Source organism: Populus nigra, chromosome 17 (genome assembly GCF_951802175.1).
Source record: "Populus nigra chromosome 17, ddPopNigr1.1, whole genome shotgun sequence".
Lineage (NCBI taxonomy): Eukaryota > Viridiplantae > Streptophyta > Magnoliopsida > Malpighiales > Salicaceae > Populus > Populus nigra.
Window position 1 is genome coordinate 11,428,215 of NC_084868.1, and position 26,961 is coordinate 11,455,175.

A 26,961-nucleotide genomic window follows, 5' to 3' on the forward strand; every position below is an offset into this window, starting at 1 on the left:
TTTATCCAACTCAAATTTTATTAGAAGATTTTAAAAGCTTTATTTTCTATAAAATTAGAATTTTATAGTCTTTTAAAACCAGTAAGAGTTTCAAATAAAACCACAAAAACTATCAACTTGTACTATTTTATTAGTTGATTTAGAATTGTTTTTCCTATTTAGTTTAAATTTATTTTTATTTTTTATTTCATATTTTTTTTAATATATAAACACTATAATATTATATTTTAATTAGAGAATTATAATTTTAATATAGTGATTTTACTCGATAGAATTTTATATTACTTGTTTTTGCCGCTAAAAAAAATGCAGTAGAAGTTTAAAAAGCATTAATTATTTTTTGTGGACTACCCGTTAATCAGACCGAAAAATAATTAAATTGGGTTTGAACTCGAAAGAGTTTTTTTGTCTAAATTAAAAATCAATCAGGTTCTAAATTGCCTTGCCGCTGATTTATCTAATCTAACCAAATAATCGAAATGGGATTGGATAATCAATCAGCTTATTCTTATTCTTCTGTAAATGAAAAATTAGATAAAATCTATAACAAAAATGTAAAGAGGGAATCGAAACAATAAGTAAAATAATTTATGGAGAGGATCAAGAGCTTCCTGCTATGCTAAGAAAAATGGTGGAAGGTCAGACATCTCTGTCACTACGAAGGCACACAGAAACAACAAACAGTTTTAATAAAATAGCATCTTTTATTGTTCAGAAAAAAAGAGAGAAAAAAAAAGTGATCTCATATGCGAAAATAGAAACAGAGATAATAATCCTCTGTCTTGCAACTGCCAACAATCATAACCCAAAAATAAGAAAAAAGCCAACAACTGCAATCCAATTACCATATTAATGACTTCCAGCATTGCCTTCTTTTCCTGTGGACGATAAAACTGCAGTTAGGATCAGTACATTCAAGGGCTAAGCCATCGCAAGGCTCACCACAGGTATCGCATGCCTTCTTTTCCTGTGGACGATAATCCTCTGTCTTGTCGACCAAAGCAATAGGGTGAGGGTGTTTACGAAATGTTACAACCACCCCTGGCTTGACATATGGCAATTTCCCGAGAGCACATTCTGGATGAGCATCGAAGTCGCATTCCTCACAACGGTAGAACCATAGCTTTGGGTCTCTATCTTCTTCACAAATTATACAGGAAGGTTGGTAGTCATTTTCATTAATGTAGGTGAGGAAGAGAGGATGGTCATCATACTCGTGTCTAATTGCTTTACAGGGCAGTGTAGCACATTTCATACCGAGCTTGAAATCGCAAACCACACATTTAAAAAATACCCTTGATTCTTCACTGACACAACATCCACTGCAATGGGGAATAATCTCTCCGTCATCTGTTTCCCAAGGGGCAAACCCGCGACCTCCATTACTGCAACGGAGAATATTCTTTCTGTCCGCTGGAAGATAAAGGGGATGCTCATGACCTCCATGTTTAAAAGAATCTTCCAATATTGATTTGAAGCATCGGACATCAATCCAGAGTCCACATACATCACATGTGTACCTGAGCCCACGAAAATCTTGCTTACACACATCACACTGGTACAGATCATGTGACCCTTGGTTATATGAAAGAATCAGTTGGTTTTCGTGATTTTGCCACTTTTTTCGCCTGGGTAATTCTATGCAGGTTTTGTCGAGAAAGAAATTACAACTGGCACAACTATAAAATGGAGTTGAGATTGGTAACATGCACCCATCACACTTTAGATCATCATCAACCTTGTCATTAAGGATTAGGTTATGTTGATGACTGAAATGCTCGATCTCTTCAATTATTCTCTCCTCTCCACGCTTGATCTCACGGACAACGCGAAAGCTAGGTTCCATGAATTGACCATCAACAGTCACACTTTGCTCTTCTTCGTTTTCTTCTACAATCTCTGTTGCAGAATCGCCATATTCTATACTACACTTCACGTGTGCAACGAAGTCACAGTCTGGGCAATAGTAAACTCCGTATTCTGTGTCAACTTCCCGACGGCAAATTCCACAGTACTTGTTTATAGATTCGATACCTTGTTGAAGTTGATATGTGTGGATGATTTGGGGATGATGGTGCAGTGCCGTTTTAAGGGTGCCTGGCAATGAAATGCATTCTTCGTGGACCACGAGTTGGCACATGGTGCACCCGAATGGGGAGTCATCTCCATCTGTGCCGCATGCATTGCAAGTGAAGGAGATTGATTTTAGTGAACGTGGATTCAGCAGGCTTCTAAATTGATGTCCCTTATCCTGATCAGCTGCATAAACGCACGGTGGAAAAGCACATTTGATATGGAGGTTGAATTCGCACACAAAACAGCAATAAACAAAACTCTCACAGCAAGTTTCTTTGCAAAAACCACAGATCATGTGATGATTTGGCAGTAGACGAAGAGGGTGCTCTGGATGAATGTGCCTCTTGATCTCGGGGGGCAGCTCAGCACATTTCTTGTGAAGAAGGAAGTTGCAAGAAATGCAACTATAGCTAGGACCAGACATTGGTTCCTTGCACACAGAGCACACAACTCCTTCACCATGATATTCTTGCTCTTCATTCAAAATCAACGGATGATCCTTGTGGGCAAATTGATGTGCCTGACTATCAACTTCCAAAAAACCCGGTTGAAAAGCACATTTGATATCAAGATCAAACTTACAGAAAGAGCAATGGTAAACAAAACAGTTGAAAGATTTGTCGCACCGATTACAACGGTAATTTCCTTCATATGGTGACTTTGCCAGTAGATGGAGAGGGTGTCTACGATGAAGGCGCCGCTTGATCTCACGGGGCAGCTCGGCGCATTTCTTATGAAGAAAGAAGTAACAAGAGGTGCAACTGTAGCAAGGACCCCATATTGGTCCCTCGCATCCAGAGCAAATAACTAGTTCACAACTATATTCGAGAATTTGATTGATGAGGATCAATGGATGATCTGGGTGGCAAAAATGTTCAACCTCCATGTCTCTGTCTCTCTCAGAAGACAGAGCAGGAAATGAGGGTTGTTGAGCCAAGGCAAGACTTAGGTAGGCCAAATTGAAGCTGCCGAATATATATATGTTATCGAATTGGAAAGGCAAATAAAAGTTGAGTGCTACTAGTATTCAATACCTCACCTTCTGAACTGAAACTTGACCTCTTCACCGACGGCGGCTAATTAAATAATTACAGCTGCTTTACAGCTGCTTACTGCTACATTACAGATCAACCAACGAGATCCAGAACACAGTGATTTTCCATTAAGATCGGATACCAATCAATTACTGGGCGAGCATTTTTCTTCCCTCTTCCCCTTTATCAAAGATTATGGGACAGAGAGCCGAAACGAAAAAAAATGCAAAGGACCCAAGATTCAAAGAAACCCCAAAAAGGAAGAGGAAGGGTGTTACCCGTAAGGAAGAGGCGGGTAGAAGATCACGAGGAAAGCTACAGGCTCGTCTATTTGTGCGGATGAGATTCTTCAAGTATGTGAATAAGAAGACACTTTCCCATGTCTTTTCTGGTTGGAGAAGAAGACTCGTTGACTTGAGTTGGGTCTCCTCAACTTCTTATATTACTCATTTGCCCACGGGTAGCGGTTTAAAATTGCTTTCTAAACGGTATTTTTAATAAAAAAAAATATTTAAATTTAAGTTTTTTTTATGTTTTTAAATATGTTGATATTAAAAATAATATTTAAAAAATAAAAATATTTATTTTAATATTTTTTTCAAATAAAACAAATATTTTAAAAAATAACTACTTACACCCTCCTAATCTTTTTCCAAGTAGAGGTACTTAAAATTAAAAATCTAATGATAAAATCCTTTAATTATTAAAATCATAAATCAATAATTACATGTATATATAATTAACATATTTTAGCTAAATCTCAAATAGGTCTTTTTTTTCTATCATAACGAACTATATAAATTAATAAATGTTAACTATACTTTATAGTTTAATTTTTATAATAAAACGATTTTACTCTTAATAACCTAGAAATGTGAAACAAATACATAATTAACTAAAATTATGATATTTCATTTAAATTAACTAAAATATTTTAAGCAAATTGCACATAATGTAGAAGTTTAATATTTTATTTACTACCTTTTATTGAATAACTTAACTAAAAATTAAAGATATAATTGATATAATTACACTTATTAAAGACTTATTAGAAATAATCTATAAGATAAAAGGAAATATGAACTACTTATCGTGAGTAAGTAGGAGTGATTATTTTCGGTTTGGTTCAGTTTTTTTTTAAATGTAACCAAACTGAAATTAAAAAAAAAACTGAAACTGAACCGAAACCGGTTCAAACCGATGGTTTCGGTTCGTTTCGGTTTTTTAAGGTAAAAACCGGTTCAAACCGGTTTGGCTAGGTTTTTTAGTTTGGCCTGGGTTTTTCCAGTTTGACTCGGTTTTTTTGGTTTGGGTTCGGTTCGGTTTGGTTTTTTCGGTTTCGGGCTTATAAAACCGAAACCGAACCGGTTGGTTTTTTTAAAATTTTAATCGGTTTAATTATTTTTTTTTACCATTCGATTTTTTCGGTTATTTTTTTCCAGTTTTATCAATTTTATTGGTTTTTTGATTTTTTTACTCATCCCTATAAGCAAGTGATATTTTTTATATCAAAATAAATTTGTGAAGTTCGTGTGACTTCTTTGTTAATTTGAATGGAAAAAATAAACAGAACATGTTATAAAAAATCATTTATTTTGGAATTAAATTATATAATTTGAGATATAAAGAAAAATTAAAAACACATTCTCTTGTACAAGGATTCATTAATTAAACCATTTCTCCTTAAAAGCCTCCGACCTCAAAGTCTCCATTGTCATTCCTATTTGGTTTTCTAGATTTAATAATGAAGAGAGGGATGGGGAAAAGAAGAAGATCATGAGTGTGTTTCCTTCCCAAATTAATTATTTCGTTTTATGCAAATAAATGTCTTTATTATATTGAATTGATCATGTCCATATAATAATTTGACAGTGAATCCACAGTAAAGTATGAATTCAATTCAGATTCACCCTCTCGTATTTTTTATGTCATATTTCATCATGTTTATTAACTACAAACAATTAAATTCAGATTAAGTGTGTGTGTATATATATATATATATATATATATATATATATATATATATAACAACTTAACTATCTTTTTTTTTTCTCTCGCCTAATTTAACTAGCATTACAAGCTATGAGTAAGCCAACTTTACCAAATATTTGAATCTTAAAGAAACTTGAGTCATGTATATCAAGAAATATGATGCATGTGTTAAATAATATTTATTTAGTCTTATTTATTAAGGGTATAATAGTATTTTTAGTTTAACCTATATATAATTTATTTGTATTTAGGTTAACTTAAGCACTCATAATAAACAGATTATTGAGAATTATAGCCTCCTTTTATATTTGTTTGATCTGAATTACTTTAACATGGTTTCAGAGCCTGGTTGATCGAACCCTTGGCTTGCTAATTTTATGGAACTCACTGCCCTGTAGAAATCATGTTCACCAATATCAGAGCCACTGCTGGTATCAAAATCGTTATCATCATCCATTTCATTCCCTGTAGGATGTTTTAGCACGCTCAATACATTCCTTTGAAGCTTAACTTCAGATCCATTTTTCAAAACATCAGACATGAGTTGTTTGACCTATTAGAAGATGGAGGATGAAGATCAAGTTTTGTGCTTGCGGCTGAAGAATCAATATCTGAACCTTTATTTTGGATTCTTTAGCTTCTGCAATTTGGTACTTATGTTGTCTCTGCAATTGTTTTGGTATTTCGTCTTCTCTTCAGTTTCTGCAATTTGGTATTTGCGTTCAGTTTCTGCAATTTTTTTTTAGTGATATTTTGTCTTCCGCTTCTGCAACATCTGGTATTTCGACTTTCATTTAGCTTCTGCAATTTGATAAATAATATTTATCTAGTTTTATTTATTAATAATAAAATAGTATTTTCAATTTAACCTATATATAATTCATTTATATTTAGGTTAACTTAAGCACTCATTTATATTTAGGTTAAATTATTAAGAATTTTAATCTCTTTTTATATTTGATTTGAATTACTTAACAGCCTGGTCTTAATAAGTCATATTATTATCAATTATGTCTTGGGAGATGCTTGACCAATATTTTTGTGCTGAATTCAAATAGATATATGTTCGGCGAGCTGCTAGACGTAGAATTTCTGGCCTGATTGTGTGCCGAATAATATCAGTCGCTCACATCCAGAGCAAATAACCAGTTCACAACTATATTCGAGAACTTGATTAATGAGGATCAATGGATGATCTGGGTGGCTAAAATGTTCAACCTCCATGTCTCTGGCTCTCTCAGAGGACAGAGCAGGAAATGAGGGGTGTTGAGCCAAGGCAAGACTTAGGCAGACCAAATTGAAGCTGCCGAATATATATGTTATCGAAATGAAAAGGCAAATAAAAGTTGAGTGCTACTAGCATTCAATACCTCACCTTCTGAACTGAAACTTGACCTCTTCACAGACTGCTAATTAAATAATTACAGCTGCTTACTGCTACATTACAGATCAACCAACGAGATCCAGAACACAGTGATTTCTCATTAAGATCGGATACCAATCAATTGCTGGGGAAGCATTTTTCTTCCCTCTTCCCCTTTATCAAAGATTATGGGACAGAGAGCCGAAACGAAAAATAACTCAAAGAGCCCAATATTCAAAGAAGCCCGAAAAGGAAGAAAGGGTGTTACCTGCAAGGAAGAGGCGGGTAGAAGATCACGAGGAAAGCTACAGGCTCCTCTATTTGTGCGTATGTGAATAAGGGTCTTTTCTTGTTGGAGAAGAAGACTCGTTGACTTTTGCAGGGTTTCCTCAACTTCCTTCCTCTATTACTCGTTTGCCTATGGATGCAAGTATTTTACAGTAGAGGGCCTAGAGGCACCTAAACGTTAAAAATCTATTGGTAAAATCCTTTAATTATTAAAATCATAAATCAACATGTACTTGAATATATATTTTAAAAAAATTCTTAGTTAAATCTTAAAATGATATATCTTGCCGTTTAAATTAATAAATTTAAGTATGTTAACTACGATTAAAAATCTTTAAATGTGAAACAAATACATAATTTATTATTTGGGGATGTTTTGTATTACGGTATGAGTTGGTTTTTAAAATATTTTATATTTGAAAATATATTAAAATAATATTATTTTAGTTTTTTAAAATTATTTTTAACCATATACATCAAAATAATTTAAAAATATAAAAAAATAATTTAAAATAAAAAATATAAAAAAATTATTTTTTAAAAAGAATATATTTTTTTTTTAAAAAAAAGCTCTCGACATACCATTTCATTTTGAAAAGCCAACTCATAAGCATCCTTTATCATCCCTTGCATAAATTATTGCCTTCGGATTTCTAGATTTTATAATGAGAAGAGATGGACTAATTTAATTTATTTTAAAAGGATGATCTGTTATCCAGTTCTTTTTATATATATAAAAAAAAATATAGTTTTTGTTTAACAAAACTTTATATTACTATCTTACGATATTTTGCGAGTTATATCAAGATTTTTCTGAATATAAAAAAATTTAATTTTTTATTTAATTTTTTTACTAATATTAAAAATAATTTTTTTAAAAAAATAAAAAAATTATTTTAATATATTTCAGAGAAAAACAATTTAAACAAACTTGTATTCCATGTAAATTGAAAGATGAGTACAAGAAAAGTATATCAACTTTACCAAATTATACAAATCAATATAGATATTAATTAAAATAAATTATGATATTTATCAACTTTTTTTTCTTGTTTGATTTTGAGCAGGTGGTCTACATCTTAACTGGTGTATTTACAATTAATTATTTTTCTTACGAGCTTAACTAAAATTAAGTCATCATATATTTTTAGATCTTTAATTTCTCGATTGAATCCTCTATCCATTTCCGTCAACTTCCTTTTTTGTGTGGAATTAAAAAGGAAACCATAACCGCGCACGAGATATCAAAATCAAAACTTCAACTGGGCTCTCAAGGGAGCACTGTACACGAAGGCGGCTGTGAAAGAACAAAGGAGATTGAAAGGACATGGTTTAAGCTTCTGATCAATTATTTTGCTGGTAGCAGGATGAAGAACAAAGGAGATTGAAAGGATATATTATGTAGATGAGCATATGCGCAAGGGAATAATATCAGTTTGGTTCTCTGCTCCGATTTGAAGGTGGGTTGTGATCCAATTGGGCTTGGCATCATCAAGCAAACCTAATTAGCCAATCATTGGCCTGAAAACATTGAAGTAGCATTAGACTTGACGTATGCAAGAGATGACAGAAAATAAATCGCAAATACAATGTTGGGGTCAAATTAATTTTTTTTTGAATAAAAAAAATATTCAAGAATTATTAATATTTTTTCTGGTAAAAAATTAAATCGTGTGGGATTTTATCTGATATGATCTGATTAACTTAACAAGTCTAAAAATAACTAAAATAATTGATAAACATATAATTTGATTTAAAAACAAAAAAAAAACATCATCTCTTTTAGTTTTTTGAAATAAAAAAATATTTTAAAAAATAAATGCTACCATACTTCTAAGCTTTCTTTACAATAAAGGTATCTAAATGTTAAAAATTTAATGATAAAATCCTTTAATTATTAAAATCACAAATCAATAATTACATGTATATATAATTAACAAATTTTAGCTAAATCTTAAATAGGTCTTTCTTCTATCATATCGTACTATTTTAATTAACACATTTATAAATGTTAACTATATTTTATAGTTTATTTTTTATAATCAAACGGTTTTACTCTTGATAACCTAGAAATGTGAAACAAATACATAATTAACTAAAATTATCATATTTCATTTAAATTAACTAAAATATTTTAAGCAAATTTGCACATGTACTGCCTCTTATCGAATAACTTAACTAAAAATTAAAGATATAATTATATTTTGGTTAGTTGCTGAATCTAAATGGACATAGGTTCAACAAGCTACTAGACTCAATGTTTCTAGATCTGGTTATATGCCGAACCTAATGGAACACAAGTCTGACAGCTGACATACCCAATGTTTTTAGGCTCGACTACGTGTCGAGTCTAAATAGATATTAATTTGATAAAATATCATACCCACAACTCAATTAGACATGAATCTAGTAAATTATTAAAAATATTTAATATATGATAATTCATTACGGCTAGTTAGAAGTATGAATGGATGCATCATTAAATTCAGAACAACGAGAGTTTTAAAATAAGATGTCACAATAACTACTTCTAGTGAAAGAAAAAACTCTCGCAGGACAGTCAAAGTTGCTAGATACTATTCATGTATAAAGATAAATTTTATTTGATCTCTAAATATGCAATTGCTTCAAATGAGGTATTGAACTTTGATGCTATTATTTAATTTGATAAGTATCGCATGCAGGATAATCCTCTGTCTTGACGACCAAAGCAAGAGGGTGAGGGTGTTTAGGATATGTTCGAACCCGCCCTGCCTTGACCTATGGGTATTCCCGAGAGCACATTTCTTGTGAAGAAAGAAGTTGCAAGAAGTGCAACTATAGCTAGGACCCGACATTGGTTCCTTGCAAACAGAGCACACAACTCCTTCACCATGATATTCTTGCTCTTCATTCAAAATCAATGGATGATCCTTGTGGGCAAATTGATGTGCTTGACTATCAAACTCAAAAAATCCCGGTTGAAAAGCACATTTGATATCAAGATCAAATTCACAGGAAGAACAATGGTAAACAAAACTGTTGCAAGGTTTGGCGCACCGATCACAAGCGCATTGTCTGTAATGAGATAGTGGCCTTGCCAGTAGATGAAGAGGGTGTGTACGATGAATGCGCCGCTTGATCTCACGGGGCAGCTCGGCGCATTTCTTATGAAGAGCAAGAGGTGCAACTATAGCAAGGACCCCATATTCACCCTCGCATCCAGAGCAAATAACTAGTTCACAACTATATTCGAGAGCTTGATTAATGAGGATCAATGGATGATCTGGGTGGCTAAAATGTTCAACCTCCATGTCTCTGGCTCTCTCAGAAAACAGAGCAGGAAATGAGATCCAGAACAGAATACAGTGATTTCTCATTAAGATAGGATACATGCAGGTTGCCCTGGATTTGGTGGGGTGGTTTTTTGTTTTAATTAAACTTCATATTTTTTATTGATTATTTTTTTTCTATAATTAAAAAAAATAATTTGAGAGAAAAATCATGTTAGTGAAAAACAATTTTATTGTTGTATAATAATTATTTTTGTAAAACTCTGATGTTACGAGATTAAATATCTTAATATGTATCTTTCTCTTACTTAACAACTTGATATTTGGTTGACGTTAACAATTTGTTTTTAACATCTATTGAGATGGATAATTCTTGATTTTTTTATTAAATACATGAATGAAATTTTCAGTTCGTATTTAAATTTTATTTAAATTTGAGAGAAAAATCATGTTAGTGAAAAACAATTTTATTGTTGTATAATTATTATTTTTTAAACTCAGATGTTACGAGATTAAATATTTTAATATATGTCTTTCTTTTAACTTAATAACTTGATATTGAGTTGGCGTTAACAATTTGTTTTTAACATTTATTGACATGTATAATTCTTGATTTTTTTTATTAAATACATGCATTAAATTTTCAGTTTGTATTTAAATTTTTGTTATGGTAAAAAAAAGCATCAGCAATAGTTGTATTTATTTTTTTTGTGTTGAAAAAAACATTTTTAAATCCTGTTTGTTTTTGCATTTCAAAAACTTTTTTGAAAAAATATGATTTTTTTTATCTTTGCTTTAATTTTTTTTTGTATTTTCAGATTATTTTAATATAATGATATCAAAAATAAATTTAAAAAAATAAAAAATAATATTTCAATATATTTTTAAATAAAAAATATTTTACAAAACAACAACCACTATTTCATAGCAATATTAATCCAGTCCAAGGGAAAGCACGAGTACTGTGAGTGGTATATATTGGCCAAGTGGGACATCAAAATCAATCATGCTAGGTGCTTGTGTTTTCTTTCTGTTCAAAGTTCATCTATACCTTGTCATTTATGTTGCCATTGTTAGGGCAGTCCTCAACCTAAATATGCAAGGAAAATGGGAGATTCCTCTAAAAGGATAAACAGCCAACATTTCACATATCAGCTACCTGTTAATTTGCTGCGTTTCATCACAGCTTGGTGTATTTTTTAAATATCTTATTTATAGTTTTGCTAAAGGTCTCCATCGGATTTTATTAAAAAGAATTCTTCCATTGACTGAACTTTAATTTCCCTTTATTATATTATTATTGAAACTCCCTCTATAAGTGTTATTTTATATGACAATATTTTTATGCATTTATAATAAAATCTATAACAAAAATGTAAAGAGGGAATCGATATGCATTGCAAGCGACCAATATTTACTCCATGATTGAAGTTTTTTAGTTTCTTCACTTCTAACAAAATTGAGTTTGTTAATAATATGCATAAAAGTAATACATACAAATCAATGATATATATATCATAGGTTTAAAACCTCTGACAAGTATGTACTCGATTGATTTTGGGATCAAAACTACGTAAATTTTTTTTTAAAAGTTAAATTTAGGTGATTTAGTGGTTTGATCCTATAATATTCTATCAAAAACTTGATTACAATTCGCTGACTATTATTTTTTTAACAAAAACAATACCGTTATGATTTATAAAAAAATAAATAATTTTAGAATCAACTCGGGATGACTCCATAACCCGATCAAAACATGTGATCGCGGTCTTGGGCTGGATCCACTACCGGGCCAAATTTAAAAACTTGCTATACACACAACCAAATAATATAAAATTATTTATTTTATCATTTAATATTTATAAAATTACATAAACATCTATTTGTATGAAGCTTTAGTATATTTTATTTATATGCATAGCATATTTCATAAATAAACCCTAACAAGTGATGAATGATGCTATATTAGTGATTTACTTGTCTCGTAATCATTGCATCAAATTTTTTACCAAGGCTTTTAGTATTATTAAGTATTAAGAATACAATTAAAAGGTCCCGGGGGTACCTTTTTTCCACATTCTTTATCACTGTAAATTACAAACAGTAATTCATAGTTTTTTGTGTGCATTTTGACCCCTTTTTTTCAAGTCTATTTTAAAAAAAAGTTTAGTTAAACAAAAAATGATATAAAAAAAACTAAGTTATTAAACTCTATAAAGTCAATGGCCCGATTTGCGAGTTTGATGAAGTAACTTTGATTGTCTCGGTTCGCAAGTTTTGTAGGGATACATTTTCTATTTGTACAGTGTTATATTGCTTATGAGGTCGAAATGATTTTTCCTACCACAATTACCATTTAGTATTATAACTAGATTATTGACCCGCGTTGCATTATGGGTCGAGTCAAATTTTTCTTGACTGTGAAAAAATATACAGATGTTGCTAACATATTTTTTTAGTAAAAAAAGTTAAACTAAGTGGGGTTGACCTAATATGACCCAGTTGACTTTGCAGGTTCAAAAATAACTTAGATGAGCTGTAAAAACATAATTTGACTAAAAATAAAATCTAAACATGACATCTTTTTTTAATATTAAGATAACAACATAATTGATTAATTTGGGTCAATCTGGATTAACATATCAAATATACGACTCGAGTTATAATAAGACTATGATAACCGTATAGAAAGCAAATCAAAATAAATTATGAAGCCTAATTCTCAATTAACCTAATATCGAAGGATGAAATCGAAAAAAAATCAACTAAAAACAGGATGTAAAAAAGTGATCTGAGTTAACCTGTCAAACTCGTTACTTGAGTCATAAGACCGAGATAACCTTATAAAAAGTAAATCGAAACAAATTATAAAGTCCAATCCCTAATCACCTCAATGCTGAAAGATAAGATTAAAAAAAATCAATTAAAAAAATATAAAGAACAACTTGAGTCAATCCGCCAAACCCATGTTTAGGAACATGAGACTGAGATAACCTCATAAAAAGAAAAAAGAAAAGACCTGATTTAACCCAGTTTAACCTACCAAATTCGTGAATCTGGTCATGAAACTGAGATAATCTCATAGGGAACAAATCAAAATAATTCATAAAGCTCAATTCCTAATCAACCCTGTCAAACCCAATGTTGAACAATAAAATTTGTAAAAAATCTAATTAAAAAAATAATACAAAAATAAGTTAAGTCAACTCGAGTTAGCCTGTTAAGCACCATTTTTAAGTCATGAGGCTGAAATAATCTAATAAAAAAAAATCATAATAAGTTATGAAACATAATTCTCAATCAAACACAATATTGAATGATAAAATTAACAAAAAAAATCAATTGAAAAAATCAAATCAATTAGGTTAAACTGCCAAACTCTTTTGAAGATAACAAGGCACTGGTTGCAAAGATGACAAATCGTTGTCATTGATTAGGAAAATGCATTTAACTAGACCACCATTTAGTTGCCATGTTGTTTTCAAAGCAAAACCGATGCTATGTGGTTTTGAGCGTGCCTGAGTGTAATAGAGATTGTTTTTTAAAATATTTTTTTACGAGTATATTAAAATAATATTTTATTTATTTATTTATTACATTAATACATCAAACCAATATAAAAATAAAAGAAATAATTTGAAGCTAAAATAATTTTTTTTTTCAAAAACACGATCAAACCGCAATTCCAAACAACCCCCAAATCTTTCCAAAACGGGCCACTTTGATGGCTCAATATGTTGTCAAATTTTGTTTTAGGCTAAAACTAAAATCATTAAATCATGTAGGTGACATCTTCAGATAGATGCTTTTTTTTTATAGGTGACATCTTCAGCTCAGAACATTTCTTTTGAAGAAAGAATTTGCTAAAAGTGCAACAATCGCTAGGACCCGACATTGCCTCCTCGCACACAGAGCACATAACTCCTTCACCATGATATTCTTGCTCTTTATTCATAATCAATGGATGATCTATGTGGGCAAGTTGAGGTGCCTGATTACCAACTTTAAATAAACACAGTATAAAATCTTCTGCATATTTTGCAGGGCATAAACTGAAAAGGTGTTCATTTCACATGGCAAATTAAGTCCAATTTCCTCTTAAACAAGGAATTCTTTCAAATCTCGAAATCATACTCACATATGTTATTCTTACAAGCAGCGTATACACTCAAAGTTTTGTTCATTTCACTTTAAAAAAGGTGCTCTCAAAGAAGGAAAACCTTTCAATCTAATAATCACCCATATGCCATTGAAATAGAGATTAAGGATTTTCTTGGAATAGAGATTGCTCTGTCAAAGAAGGGGATCGTTATATCCCAACAGCAGTGTGTCCTTGATGTTCTTAAGGAGACTGGGATGAGCGGCTGTAGGCTAGCAGACACTCCAATAGATCCCAATCAAAAACTTGAAGATGACAAGGAAGGTGAACAAAAGTTAGTGGGAGAGTTGATTTACTTATCAAATACATGATCTAATATTGCATTTGTTGTGAGTTCAGTAAGCTAGTTTATGCATTCACCACACACAAAACATCTTGAAGCAGTTTATCGGATTCTCATATACTTGAAAAGCACACCAGACAAGCACAGACAATAAAAGCATACACTGATGCAGATTGGGCGGGCTCAGTCATTGATAGAAGATCCACATTAGAATATTGTACTTAAGTTTGAGGAAATACAGTTACATGGCAAAGTAAGAAACAAAATGTGGTTGCAAGAAGCAGTGCTGAGGTAGAATATAGGAAGACAATTCTTGAAGAAACTGTGAATGCCTGTGAATATGTCAACATTAACCAAGCTCCCGTTTCTTATTTTTCTAGCCTAGAGATCCAATCTTTATTTTGATTTCCTAATTTGTGGCCTTTCTAATTTGGTGATCTCCTCTACTATTTTATCTTGTAACCTTATCTATTGAATGAATAAGAAATAAAGTTCTTCTTCATCTTCCAAAAACCCACACACACAACACAGTAATAGAAGAAGAAGAAGAAGAATTCATGTATTCGTGCATCGGTGAGTCTGAAAGTCATGTGTAAACGCCAATTACATTGATATATGGGTATTTCCTAAGAGCACATTCTGGATGAGCATCAAAGTCGTATTTCTCACAACGGGAGAAACAAAGCTTTATGATTTTCACAAATTTGACAGACAAATTGGTAGTCATTTGGATCATTATATGTGAGAAAGAGAGGATGGTCATCGTACATGTGTCTAGCTTTACATGGCAGAGTAGCCCATTTATTACAAGGGTTGAAATCGCAATCCACGTTAACTATTCGATTGATTTTTAAATTTTTTTTTACTTAGAAAAATATTAAAATAATTTTTTTAATTTTTTTTAACATTATTATATTAAAACACAAAAAACAAACAAATTCTTAATGTTATTAAGGCTAGAAATGTTGCTAGCAGCATGCAAAGGTTGGAAATTTTTAATTGGATATCTACAAAGTTGAAGCAACAACGATATGAATTTGAGACAAAAGATTGATATATGATTTTTTTTCTTAAATAAGTAGTCTTGTTAATCACGAATAAGTTTTCACACTTTAATATGTCATCCACGGTATACTGTGGAAAAACTCATAGTTTTTTTTTTTTCACTTTTCTGGAATGAGTGTATGTATCAGCTTTCCGAGATATCTCATGTCTGATTGTTAGGGTTTATGAAGTAAGTTTTTCCAGGCATCATTGTTTGGTATATTCATGTGAAACGTATTAAGGATCATTCCACCGATCCTGCCTCAGATCACTCCACAGCCTCCACCTCAAATCAAATCACAGAAGACTAGCCCAGAATCAAGGCTCACAACGGTTACAATCTTCACAGCCACAATTATAGCTAGCTTTCCTAAAACAACTTCTCTAATTCTATGTATATATACAGCTCTCAATTACTTGTAATTGTGTGGAAATATAATACACTTATTTCATCAATACACTGTCCTCATTCAAAACTTCAACATGGTATCAGGAGCGTCACCCTCTAACGAGAACCCGATCCTTACTACCCACCACCTCGTTTCCACACCAACATCTCCAATTGAGACTCCCTTGATTGCTTTCAATATCTCTGCCCAGATCAATGAAAGGCTCACTCCTTCCACCTTTCCCCAATGGCGCGCACAGTTTGAGGCCCTACTTATTGGCTACGATCTCCTTGATTTCGTTACTGGTGATCATCCATGCCCCTTGGCAAACAACACCTCTACATTCTCTTCTCACAAATCTCATTGGGTCCGGCAGGATAAACTCATCCTTAGCGCTATTTTGGCTTCTACCACCCCCACAATAACCCTCTTCATCTCAACTGCCAAAACATCACAGGAGGCATGGCACAAACTGCATGCTATGTATGCCAGCAAATCACGCACCAGAGCTCTTCAACTCAAAGAGGAGCTTACGCTGATTAAACGGGAAAATAAAACAGTTCAGGAATACCTTCATATTGTTAAGACTCTTGCAGATGAGATTGCCCTAATTTATCATCCCATTTCTGCTGATGATCTCACTCTCTACATCCTCAATGGCTTGGGACCTGATTTCCATGAGATTGCTGCCCCGATCCGTGCTCGTGAAAAATATCTCACTTTTGAGGAGCTTCACGATTTGTTTGTCAGTCATGAGGCGTATCTCCGTCGTCTTGAAACTGCAGCTCAACACCTGGTGGCAACGGCTAATTTTTCTAGTCACTCTGGTGGGCATCGGCAGAGTATGGCTCCCTCACATGGTCACCATGGCTCTCGTGGATTCAACAAATATACTGGCCCTAGGACTCCAAATGGGCCACCAATCAGAAAGCCACCCTCTAATGGATGGAAGTCTATGGGTCCACAACGTTATCAGCCCAAATGTCAGCTTTGTGACCAGCTTGGCCATGTCGCCAAACAATGTCCGAAAGTCCATTTTTCAGAGCCCACTGCCAACTGTGTCTCTACCTCTCATCCAAAGGACAACAAATGGTTAATTGATTCCGCTGCTTCTCACAATATTACAGGTGATTTGTCAAATTTGTCAGTCCACTCGGAATATGATGGCACTGATGAAGTTGTTATCGGTGATGGTTCAGGTTTGCGTGTCTCACACATTGGCTCTTTGGTTTTTCATTCCCCCACTCGTACTTTTCACTTAAAAGATACACTTTATGTTCCCAGTATTCAGAAGAATTTAATTTCTGTCCATCACTTTACTACTCAAAATAATGTTTTTGTTGAATTTCACCCTCTTTACTTTCTTGTCAAGGATCAGATCACGGGGGCGATACTTCTCAAAGGTGCATGTGAAAACAGTGTGTACCCGTTTCCGGACTCATTGGTGGACTCTTCCTCTAAAATTTTGGCAAATGTGCATGAGCGGACGACAATTGATGGGTGGCACAAGCGACTTGGACATCCCTCCTATAAAATTGTAACCTCTCTTGTTCGTTCTTTCTCTCTTCCAATAAAAAAAGACACTCAAAGGTCAACACTTTGTACTTCCTGTTCTATCAATAAAGCCCATCAATAACCGTTTCATTCCACAAGTCTCCAAAGTCATGCACCTCTTGATCTTATTTACACAGATGTTTGGGGCCCCTCCCATACTATTGGCCTTGATGGGTCACGCTACTATTTAATTCTGGTTGATCACTTTACCAAATATATGTGGTTTTATCCCATGGTTGCCAAGTCCAGTGTTAGTACCATCTTTCCTCAATTTAAACATCTTGTTGAAACAAAGTTCCAAGGCAAAATAAAATCTGTTTACTCGGACAACGGTGGTGAATTTGTGGCCCTTAAAAATTATTTTTCCATTCATGGAATCAGCCACTACACCACCGCTCCTCACACCCCCCCAACAAAATGGGGTTGCCGAGCGACGTCACTGTCATATAGTTGAAACAGGACTTACACTTCTCAAAGATGATGACTTGCCACTCTCATATTGGCCTTACGCCTTTCAAACCTCAGTTTATCTCATAAATTGTCAACCAACCACCATTTTACATCATAAATCTCCTTTTGAATGTCTGTTTAACCAATCACCAAATTATCTCAAATTAAAAAAATTTAGTTGTCTGTGTTTTCCCCTGACCCGACCCTACAATACTCATAAACTCCAACCCAAAGCATGTCCATGTGTTTTCTTGGGCTACTCCCAAACCCAGAGTGCATATCGGTGCATGGACTTACAAACCAAGAGGATTTATCTTTCACGGCATGTTCTTTTCCATGAAACCCAAACAGCCATCTCCTTCTACCTTGCAGCCACGCCTGTTCATTCATCTGCCTTATTGCCACGCCCCATCGAGTCGCCGCTCATGCCGCAACCACCACCAGTGCGAATGGACGGTACACCTGCTTCCTCATCACCTTCAGGTATTTCCCCTAATTTCTCATCCTCTAGTTTACCTAATTTTCAGACCTCCTCTCTCGTCACCTGTTCCCCTGTACTGCCCCCTGTTCTCTCCCAACCTCAAACATCACCTAATCAATCTCCTTCTCTCCCTGCACCCATAGCTCGTCAATCCACCGACAACACATCTCACACCCACTCCATGATCACACGATCTATGAACAACATCTATAAGCCCAAGCAACTCCATTCCGTTTCCAAACACCCAATTCCACCTGCCATTGAACCCACTTGTGTGAGTCAAGCAATCCGTGACCCGAAATGGCGCAGTGCCATGTCTAATGAGTTAACAGCTATCATGCGCCATCATACGTGGGACTTGGTTCCACCACCCACTCACTGCAACCCCGTGGACTGTAAATGGGTTTTTAGGGTCAAACACAAACCAGATGGGTCTGTTGATAGATTCAAAGCACGCCTTGTTGCTAAGGGCTTTCATCAACGCCTCAGGTTGGATTACAAGGAGACTTTCAGTCCGGTTGTAAAACCGGCCACCATACGTATTGTTCTTACAATTTCTGTGATGCAAGGGTGGTCCTTGCGTCAACTGGATGTTAACAATGCGTTTTTACATGGGAAATTGCGTGAAGTTGTTTATATGCTTCAACCTCCTGGTTTTAAAGATTGTTCAAAACCTAATCATGTTTGCAGGTTACATAAGACAATCTATGGTCTGAAGCAAGCACCCCGAGAATGGTATTCTGCTTTAAAGACAAAAATTCTAGCACTCGGGTTTACAAATTCCAAAGCTGATAGCTCTTTGTTCATCTACAATACTGCCTTTATTTCATGTTTCCTGTTGGTGTATGTAGATGATCTGATAATCACTGGCAATGACAGTGTGTTTGTGAGTTCCATCATTGATCAACTTGGAGTTGCCTTCTCTATCAAAGACATGGGATCCCTTCATTTTTTCCTCGGCATGGAAGTCATTCCAACCACGGCTGGACTTTTCCTATCTCAACACAAATACATACATGACATTCTTAGCAACACAAATATGCTTGGTGCTAAAGAAGTGTCCACTCCCTTGTCCACCACAGTAGCTCTCCAACTTATTGATGGCACCTCCTATGTGGACAACACTAAGTTCAGGCGTGTCATTGGTGGCCTTCAGTATCTCTCTCTTACACGCCCTGACATATCATTTGCGGTCAACAAACTGTCACAATTCATGCATAAACCTTCTACTACACACTGGACAGCGGCAAAGTGACTTCTTCGCTATTTGAAGCACACCATTTACCATGGTATCCACATTAGCAAAAATTCCCGCTTGAACCTCATGACCTACACGGATGCTGATTGGGCCGGCAACTATGATGACCGCAGCTCAACATCTGCTTATATTTGCTTCCTTGGCTCCAATCCGATATCCTGGAGCTCTAAAAAACAGCGGGCTGTTGCACGATCATCCACAGAAGCGGAATATCGAGCCCTTGCAAATGCAGCCTCTGAAACAATCTGGTTATTGTCCCTATTTCAGGAACTTGGACTCAATCTTACTTCGCCACCAACATTGCTTTGTGACAACCTGGGTGCTACTCAACTAAGTCTAAATCCCTTCCAACACTCTCGGATGAAGCACATTCAAATTGACCTGCATTTTGTTCGGGATATGGCTCAGAAAGGACTGCTCAATGTTCATCATGTCCACAGCCACGATCAGCTTGCTGATCTCCTCACCAAGCCCTTGTCTGCTCACCGAACTGAGCACCTGCGAACCAAGATTGGTCTTGCTGATGGCAGCCCTATCTTACGGGGCGTATTAAGGATCATTCCACCGATCCTGCCTTAGATCACTCCACAGCCTCTGCCTCAAATCAAATCACAGAAAACTAGCCCAGAATCAAGGCTCACAACGGTTACAATCTTCACAGCCACAATTATAGCTAGCTTTCCTAAAACAACTTGTCTAATTCTATGTATATACAGCTCTCAATTACTTGTAATTGTGTGGAAATATAATACATTTATTTCATCAATACACTGTCCTCATTCAAAACTTCAACAAAACGTTGGTGCTATTTGTTAAATGCGTCAGCATGTATTTGGACTACAGAAATGAAAGTTCAAGTTCAAGCTATCTCGTCAGAATTACTCCATGTTTCGTGAAATCTTTCAATGATTTGAAGCATCGGACATCAATGCAGAGTCCGCATACATCACATGTGTGCCTGAGCCCACGAAAATATTGATTACACACAACGCAGTTGTACAGATCATGTTCCCATCGGTTCCATGAAAGAATCAGTTGGTTTTGGTGATATTGCCACTTTTTTCGCCTGGGTAATTCTATGCAGGTTTTGTCAAGAAAGAAATTACAACTGTATTCTCCTTTATATGGTGGCTTTGCCAGTAGATGGAGAGGGTGTCTAGGATGAATGCGCCGCTTGATCTCACGGGGAAGCTCGGCGCATGTCTTATGAAGAAAGAAGTAGCAAGAGGTGCAACTGTAGCAAGGACCCCATATTGGTCCCTCGCATCCAGAGCAAATAACCAGTTCACAACTATATTCGAGAACTTGATTAATGAGGATCAATGGATGATCTGGGTGGCTAAAATGTTCAACCTCCATGTCTCTGGCTCTCTCAGAAGACAGAGCAGGAAATGAGAGGTGTTGAGCCAATGCAAGACTTTGGGAGGCCATATCGAAGCTGCCGAATATATATGTTATCGAAATGAAAAGGCAAATAAAAGTTGAGTGCTGCTAGTATTCAATACCTCACCTTCTGAACTGAAACTTGACCTCTTCACCGACGGCTAATTAAATAATTACAGCTGCTTACTGCTACATTACAGATCAACCTACGAGATCCAGAACACAATGATTTCCCATTAAGATCGGATACCAATCAATTCGTGGGGAAGCATTTTTCTTCCCTCTTCCCCTTTATCAAAGATTATGGGACAGAGAACCGAAACGAAAAATAATTCAAAGGACCCAAGATTCAAAGAAACCCAAAAAGGAAGGAAGGGTGTTACCCGTAAGGAAGAGGCTGGTAGAAGATCACGAGGAAAGCTACAGGCTCCTCTATTTGTGCGTATGTGAATAAGGGTCTTTTCTTGTTGGAGAAGAAGACTCGTTGACTTTTGCAGGGTTTCCTCAACTTCCTTCCTATATTACTCGTTTGCCTATGGATGCAAGTATTTTACAGTAGAGGGCCTAGAGGCACCTAAACGTTAAAAATCTATTGGTAAAATCCTTTAATTATTAAAATCATAAATCAACATGTACTTGTATATATATATATATATATATTTTTTTTAAATCTTAGTTAAATCTTAAAATGATATATCTTGCCGTTTAAATTAATAAATGATTGGTTGACAAGAGGGGGTTTAAGCTTCTGATCAATTATTTTGCTGGTAGCAGGATGAAGATCAAAGGACGTCGAATGGATTTATTATGTGAAAGGGAATAATATCAGTTTGGTTCTCTGCTCGGATTTGAAATGGGTTTAATAACTATGATGTTAATTACATTTAAAAATCTATATAAATATGAAACAAATACATAATTTACTATTTGTTTATGGATAAAAGTAGATATATGGTGATACTGTTTGATTTTTAAAATGTTTTTTATTTGAAAATATATTAAAATAATATTTTTTTAAATTATTTTTGACAACATACATCAAAACAATTTGAAAATAAAAAAAATAATATGAAGTAAAAAATAATTTTTAAAAATTTTTTTTTTAAAAAAAGAATATAGAAATAAACAGGGTTATGATTTTATTTTGAAAAGCCAACTCATAAGCATCCTTTATCCTTACATAAACTATTGCCTTTGGATTTCTAGATTTTATAATGAAAAGAGATGGACTAATTTAATTTATTTTTTTAAATGATCATCTGTTATCCATTTTTTAGAAAAAAAGTATTATAATTTTTGTTTAACACAACTTTATGTTACTATCTACGCTATTTTGCAGTCATATCAAGACTTTTTTTAAAATAAAAAATTATTTATTTTTTTTTATTTTGATGTATTAATATTTAAAATAATTTTAAAATATTTTAGAGTAAAAACTATTTTAAAAAATTTGATGACAAACTTGTATTCCATGTCAATTGCAAGATGATTGCAGGAAAGTATATCAACATTTCAAAATTATACAAATCAATATAGATATTTGTTAAAATAAATTATGGTGTTTACCAACTTTTTTTTCTTGTTTGATTTTGAGCAGGTGGTCTACATCTTAACTGGTGTATTTACAATTAATTATTTTTCTAACAAGCTTAACTAAAATTAAGTCATCATATGTTTAGATATTTCTTGATTGAATCCTCTATCCATTTCCATCATCCTTTTTTTTTTTTTTTTGTGTGTATTTTCCACGAGGTATTATAGCTTAGTTGTAACTTGTAAGAGGTGTATGGGCCAAGGCCTAATTAAATGGTGCTCTCTCCATATGGGCAGACCGTGAGGATTCACGGTTGCGACGCGATGTCAAAATCAAAACTTCATTAAATAATATACATCACTAGAAAATATTGGTTAAATAAGAAGTAATCTAATGTTTGAAATGGAACAAATACAAGATGGTATGGTGATCCTTTAAATTTTCAATGTTTGAAATAGTAATAACAAGAGTTCCATTCTCTAACTTTGTTAATGGCATGTTTATAAATGTGGTAAATATTGTTTTTTAATGTGTTTTTAGTTTGAAAATACATTAAATAATATTTTTTTATTTTTAAAAATTTATTTTTGACTTCAATACATTAAAATAATTTAAAAATACTAAAACATAATTAATATGAAGTAGAAAAAAAATTCAAATTTTAATGAAAAACATGTTCAACTTCAATGACAAACGTGTACTAAAACTTTGATAACGGTGGTGGTAGCGGTGACGATGAAAAAAGATAGAGTTTTTTAATTAAATGTATAATTAATTAAATGCTTGTATACATTACACACACAAAGTAAACTAATAGAAATAAAGTGTCCCTTAACCGTGTATTCTTGATGGTTTTTGATATCCTTATGCCGAGAAAACGAACAATTGAAAATTGCTGTGGAGCAACGGCATTCCTGTATTATGATGGGCTAGGCTAGCTTTTCCAAACCTAGGCCCACGTTAGTAAAAAACGGTTTGGATTAAAAGAAAACAGGCCGAGCTATAGGTGTTAGCCATAGATAAGGGCTAGTGATGTAGGGAAAAAAAGAGAGGCAAGAGATAACTACCACAGCCACACTCTGGTTTTAGCTAGAAAAAGAAATTAAATTCTTTATAAAACAATTAAAATATCAAAGTAATTTTTTTTAGCAATAGTAGCATTCCTTTAAATATTAGTAAAACTCTAGGTAAAATAAATCCTTGTTCTTAAAAATAATTAAAATTTAACTATATATCACCATAATATATTAAAAAAAAGATCATGATTATATGAAAGCGACTACAGTTCTAGCTCCTGCATTGTTTTTTTCGGGTTAAGAGTATCGATCATAAGGATGAACAATTAGAAATCACTAACCCTTTTTTAATTCCAAATACTGTATGAAAACTGATCCTGCAATTCCAGATACTGCATCAGTTAGTCAACCAGCTAACACAGGCTGTGCAAGGAGGAGGAGTTGACTCAGTTCGATTATTGTTAGAACTCAGAGAAAGCAGTAAGCAGAAAAAACGTAACAATCTCTAGATGCATGATCTGGAAAGTGACTAAACAATGGAGTTCTCAAGTTCAAGCATGATTTCAATCATTCATCAAGCATTTACAGTTCATGAGACAGATTGAAAATGAAGTCTCGAATGCCAATCTTGTGTTCAATCTGACTCCACAAAGAACCGAACACAGAGATTGTTTGGCTTTAGATATCATCATCCTTGAAGCATTGACCGTTACATGTGTTATTCAATCTGGGACCATTGACGGTTGCATGCGTGCAAGAGAGCAATTGACAACTCTTACTTTATAGATCATAATCAAAGATAAAGATTCTGCTTCAGAGGTACACATCATGTATTAAATTTGTGCCTCCAATAATGTTCAAAGTCCCTAGACCAAAAAAAAATCCCACATGCCGAAGTGTGTACTATATTGCAGATGTTATTTTCAAGTGTTTACAGCCTCAGAACATTTAGTCATGGCTCTATACCTAACCCTAGCCCATATATGGCTTTCCTAGTGCAAAAGATATGGAAAACCAACGACATATATATCGCTGAAGCACCATCCTGCAAGTCTACCGAATTTCATCAAGAAACAAAGAGAGATACATGGAGATAACTTGGTGTTCTAAACTAAGGAGGACAGTCATTCAACGATAATTATTACTGAAAGACTGACGGGGCGTGCCCTAATAGTCTTGGACTGTTAAGTTTTGAACTCCATATTATCTTCTCCTACTTCTGTGATAATGACCTTTCTTTAGCTATATATCTATTATATATGGTATCAATGCACATGCGATGTTATTGCGATATATAGCTGGAAGATTTCCACATACCACACAGGTTTAAGTACAAAATCAACACAGATTTGGATGGCTTAAAGTTAAATTTACAGCTTCCATTGAAAGAGTTGGAGAATATTAACGTAAGCTTATATAAGTTCTCTTCATTCAGTGCAGCTTCTTAAATGGCTAGTTTGATGGGTTCTTTCTTGTTACTTTAAGATCCGTTTGTTTTACAGAAATATTTCTCAAGGAAAATATTTTATTTTGAAAAAAATCTGTCTAAAAAAATATATTATAAAGCTGTGGCACTTCTTATAATAGAGGCAATATGATAGTATATTGAAAAATATTTTTCATTAATTAATTTTTATATAGGTAGAGGAAGACATCATCACGAACCACACACACACACACACACACACACACACACACACATATATATATATATATATATATATATATATATAATCTTTACCTTTTTATTATTTATTAATATTACTATATTAAAAAAACTAATACTAACCAAATTAATTAATTGGTATAAGGAGTTAAATGAGTTTTCACATTGGTTCATATCCAGGATATGCTAGGGGCATATAATAAGCACATAAGACGACAGGGTCAAGCAAGCAATATATAGAACTCAGAGGTGTTTGATAATGTATTAACAAATACAATTTAAAATATTTTTTTATTTAAAAATATATTAAAATTATTATTTTTTATTTTTTAAAAATTATTTTTTACATAAGCACAAAAACAATTTGAAAATATTAAAAATATAATTTAAAGCAAAAATAAATTTCAATTTTTCAGAAAACACACATTGCCTTAAGTGTTCTACACAAATATTGTTTTAATTTTCAGTCTTTTCAAAAGGAGAGGCAATCAAAAATCTATCTCGACTTCATATTTTAATGTGCCCACAACACCTACGTATGAAGAGAAATCTCAATATATATATAAACTGAAGTTTAATATATTTCGATAAATAAAACTACAATCTATGGAATTATTGTAAGCTAATTAAAGTCTAAGAGCTCGAACCAAAGCATTGATTAAGAAGGAGATGAAAATCTTTAGCTACCAATATTGTATTATATATGTCATCTTGGATTCACAAAATGAACATCTTTAATTTGTTAATAAATCAATTTTATTACTAATTATCTTACTTCTCTCCTTCACTCCAAATTAACTATCAAAACGTTTATTGCAAAAAAAAAAAAAAAAAAAACCTATTAATACCTTAGCTTTTTTTTCGAAAGTTGGTGGGGAGGGTAATTGACACCCCTCGACTCCACGTGACTTATTGGAGGGTACTTTATCATGACACAGTTTTTATGAGAAGGACGGTGCACTAGCTAGACTAGTGCTCGATCGGCTAGCTAGGAATGGAATCAACAATTAGGATCCAAAGTCACCAAACTACCACCACTTCTTTCTGATCACTATATCCTGCTTTGTGTACTGCAAAATTGATGCAAGTCGTAAGCACATGCTCTCATTTATTACACTTGTATTTAGTTATTGTTTCTAGATAAAAATAATAGTATTTAAAAGATATGAATATTGATTTCAAAGATAGAAACTAGAATATATGTTAAATAAATTTACTTTTTAAAATAATTTTGGAATGAATTTTAATATTTTTAATCTCGAAACAATAATCAAGCAATAACTAATCTGCAAAAAAAAAAAAAACCAAACAAGAAAATTATGATTTGCAAGTGTCATGCTACTTCTCTAAAATCCAATAATTATCATTGTCTATTAATTGTAATATTATTGTGGATGGGAAACACCCTGCTGGGTTGGGGGAGAGACTTGTTGCACAACCATTTATAAATCGCTAAATTATTGGTGCAATATTGGTGGTTATAACTCACATTCTCAAAAGAATTCGTGATTAAACATAGACTTTTAGACCAAATATATATCATTACATCAAAACATCTTCGTTGTTGCTAAAGATAATACTTTCGCGAATATCCGACAATTAGATTTTGCAAGAACAATCGTCTGTAGAGAGCAATATCGAGAAGACTTAGTCCAGTTATTATGATACGGCCCCCCACCTCTCTTTCAATGCAATCTTAGAAGGTCCTGACACGACGAC

General features: G+C 33.5%; 1 protein-coding gene and 1 long non-coding RNA gene across 2 annotated transcripts; both read right to left on the minus strand.

Annotated features, from left to right (window-relative positions):
* Positions 1-684: 684 nt before the first annotated feature.
* On the minus strand, positions 685-3,510 carry LOC133676848 (uncharacterized). The gene is made up of 2 exons (XM_062098625.1): positions 3,116-3,510; positions 685-3,041 (listed from the first exon to the last, which is right to left on the minus strand). Exon 2 carries the CDS (start codon positions 2,960-2,962, stop codon positions 842-844), a length of 2,121 nt encoding a protein of 706 aa, XP_061954609.1. The 5' UTR covers positions 2,963-3,041; positions 3,116-3,510; the 3' UTR covers positions 685-841.
* Positions 3,511-21,154: 17,644 nt separating this feature from the next.
* LOC133676441 (uncharacterized) lies at positions 21,155-21,558 on the minus strand. Its single transcript, XR_009835612.1, has 2 exons — positions 21,410-21,558; positions 21,155-21,232 (listed from the first exon to the last, which is right to left on the minus strand). It is a non-coding gene; the product is annotated as an uncharacterized LOC133676441 (long non-coding RNA).
* Positions 21,559-26,961: the final 5,403 nt, after the last annotated feature.

What these genes read in the sequence shown, in the direction of transcription:
- LOC133676848 (XM_062098625.1), bottom strand. Translation starts at nt 2,962, where the DNA reads ATGGAGGTTGAACATTTTTGCCACCCAGATCATCCATTGATCCTCATC.